At 41.1% G+C, this 3,172-nt stretch overlaps 1 protein-coding gene across 13 annotated transcripts in view; it reads left to right on the plus strand.

Annotated features, from left to right (window-relative positions):
• The window catches only part of LOC103151141 (serine/threonine-protein kinase BRSK2-like), a 93,370-nt gene that overhangs the window by 62,670 nt on the left and 27,528 nt on the right, over positions 1-3,172 (plus strand). For 2 of the 13 annotated variants that reach the window (XM_016681194.1, XM_016681195.1), the window contains exons 1-2: positions 7-129; positions 2,912-2,945. The exons of 9 other annotated variants lie outside the window; for them this stretch is intronic. In XM_016681194.1, coding sequence (XP_016536680.1) covers positions 83-129; positions 2,912-2,945 — 81 coding nt within the window. In that variant the 5' untranslated portion in view covers positions 7-82. Of the gene's footprint in view, positions 1-6; positions 130-2,911; positions 2,946-3,172 lie in introns of those variants that run through there. 2 more of the 13 variants (XM_016681196.1, XM_016681197.1) reach the window with 1 other exon arrangement.

The following is a 3,172-nucleotide window of genomic DNA, read 5'->3' on the forward strand; positions in this document are numbered from 1 at the left end:
GTCCCCCTGCAGCCACAGAGACCTGAAGCCAGAGAACTTGTTGTTAGATGAGAAGAATAACATCAGAATAGCCGACTTCGGCATGGCGTCTCTGCAGGTCGGGGACAGTCTGCTGGAGACCAGCTGTGGGTGAGTCCCGACCTGCTGCCTCATCATTTCTGGTTTCTGAAACTTTTCCTCCTTCACTTCTTCTTTACGTATCAAATATTTTTGGTCCATTGCTGTTAAACTCAGTCATTTCTGTTTCTTATGTTAAATATTTGTTTTAAGATTTGAAGTTTTCGTTTTCAACTGCAGAATTGGCTGCAGAATTTTGTGAATTTCTGGCAGTGAAACAACCCCACAGCATGACGCTGCCAGCACCATGCTCTACAGTTGGTGATGTTTTCTTAGCTTTGAAAGCCTCACTAACTTTTCCCATCATTCTTCTCGTCTTTGTGTCCAAACGACTCGATGTTTGTAAAACAGAACAGCAGCTGCTGAGTTCAGTTTCCGCCAATCCAACATTTCCACTGACATTTTTCTGAACCACTCATCACTGGAGGTGTATGTATATATTTGAGCCTGTATGAAAAGTTTTGACCGCTAGTGGAAGAGAGAAACTTAAAATTAAATCCAAGGTTGCTGTTTAAATTAGCAGATGGGTGAGACCTGCATGCCTGTGATGACTGAAACCGAACCGCATGCAGGAAGAGCTAAACGGGTTTCTGGAAACGCCTCACCCAAAATAAACATCATGAGTCTGTTAATGCAGAGATAAACATCTAACTAAATGAGTTTAATCAAAACCTCAAAGCATTTCTTTTATTTAAATAATGGATTTAGTTTATTTTTATTAGATTTGTTTGAGAAATGCAAAGAGAAATGCTGAGACCTATCAGACGAGCACTTTAGCAGGGATTTAAAAGCTCTTCTTGGTGAGTCGGCTTCTGTTAGCATTGAAGCAGATACACTCCTTATCACCCGAATGCTTGTTTAAAACAAAACTTTAGTGGATGGAAGCAGCTGAAAGTCTCAATTTTCTCAGCTGAAAAAAGTCTGAACTTAGCTGCAGTAACATGTTTGGCATCAAAACGTCATGTTATGCTAACGCTACATGTGGAGGGAAGTCAGAAAACTTAAGTCCAAATCTCTGCTGCAGCTGATCACTGTGTGTGCTGATTGATTTATTTACAAGGATCAGCAGCAAACCTCAAAATGAAAAACTGAAGTTCTTACCTGAGTAAATTCAGCCTGATTCCTCGTTTTTGTTGAATAAAGAGGGAAAAACAATCAGAATTGAGTAATTTGTCTCGGGAAACTGATCGATCCTTTCATCGGTCCGTTTGTGGAACGTAATCTCTCATATTCTGAGTTTGGCCACTAGAGGGTCTCAGTGAATCTGTGGTTAATTTTCTGCTGTTAAAACTGGTTTCTTGTCATCAGCTGCTGTAAAGTCGGTTTCTGGTCCGTAAAGTAGAACCAGCAGCTGCAGATCAGCAGCAGCCATGTTTGTTTTCCTCCTGCAGCGACTGAAACTTCCTCCTCCACGCTCCGACGGGTTCGGGTCGGATCGGCTCCACCAAGCGCTGTTAATGAAACCCAAACGAGCGGAGTCCGGCAGGAAGCTGTGATCAGAGGCGCTCGGCATGTTGCGGTCGACCTGCTTCACCTCATTTACATAATTAGGAATGTCATCAGTGGAGATGAAGTGTGTGTGTTTACACACTGCTGGGGGAACCGGGCTCTCCGCTTCGCTGGTTCTGAGGACCAGACGGAGGTTCTGCAGAACCGACCTGTCAGAAAATACAACATTTAAATGCCGTTTGTCACATTTAAGTTAAAATATTTACTAGCAGATGAATTGTTTTTGTAGCTGTTTGAGATCTGCTGCAGGATCTGTTACACACTGAAAAAACACAAAATCTGACCAAGATTAATTCACTTATTCATGTTAAGTAAAATAATCTGCCTGGGGAACGAGAGCCTTTCAATCAATACTGAGGATTATTAGAACAGGCTCCTGTGTCTTGATGAAAAGTTACTTGTAAGTTGGTTCAGTCTTACTTTAAGTGAACTAAGATATTTGCAGCAGAAACTTGACCAAAATTACTTGCTAATATTTCGTGGTTTTGCAGTGCAGGTCGATTAGTCGTCTTGTTTTATTTCCTCTTTCCAGGCAGTTTTTCAGAATGTGAAGTGATGAATGTTTCCACTGCCTGCAAATGAAACCGCAGCAACGTTTCAGGAGGCCGAGGCCAGCAGACGATGCATTTCCTGTCCTTCTGCATAAATATGTAAAAATAAACATAAAAGACAAATAAAATGAAAACTGAGGAGACTGGATGAAAAAAAGTTTTCTGCAGGAGGAAACTTGAATCTAAAACTTCAAACTGACTTTCTTCCTGTAGAATCACAACTGTAAGATATTAAACATGGAAATCCTCTTTTCCTTCATATTTATTTACATTTTTATGAAGTGAATTACAGTAACTGAAGCACCTCAGTTATGATTTACTGAAAGGATCTCACACAAGATTCAACCAATCAGAATCTGATTAAAAACTCTTTAAATGCACCGAAATTATTGATTTCTGTTAAAACTTCGTCCATCTTTTCCTGTTTATTCCTGCAGGGTCACTTTTATTTAATAAAATGTAGAAATGTAGAATTTATTTTTTTTTTATGTAAACTGACCCCAGATGTTAATAAGGATCTGGATTCAGAGCTGCTGGTTTAAATCTGCTTCAGATCAACACCAGGATCCACCAGAAAAGAAAAACGGTTTTAATTCTGTTCTTCTGTCTCCGTTCTTCCTCCTCTCTCTGTTTCTGTTCTTCTCTCCGTTCTTCCTCCTCTCGCTGGTTTTGTGTGAACGGGTTTCATGTGGAGAATCTCCTCCAGACTAACGTCCGGTTTGCTCTGCTTTCAGATCTCCGCACTACGCCTGCCCGGAGGTCATCAGGGTGAGTGCTTTCTCTGCTTTCTGTGCAGTAAGAGCTGCTCTTCCAGCTCCGCTCTCTGCGCCCTTCCTCCCCCTCCTCTTCATCACATCGCCTCCAAACTAAAATGCACTTTCTTTGTATTTCATCTTCTGAGAACTAAAACCTGTTAGAGTTTGTCTGTATTTCTGCTTAATGCATCTGAACCTCCATAACCTCTGCTGAACTTTGAGTTGGTTTGACGTCTGTTT

Source organism: Poecilia formosa, unplaced genomic scaffold (assembly GCF_000485575.1).
Source record: "Poecilia formosa unplaced genomic scaffold, Poecilia_formosa-5.1.2 Scaffold272, whole genome shotgun sequence".
Taxonomy (NCBI): domain Eukaryota; kingdom Metazoa; phylum Chordata; class Actinopteri; order Cyprinodontiformes; family Poeciliidae; genus Poecilia; species Poecilia formosa.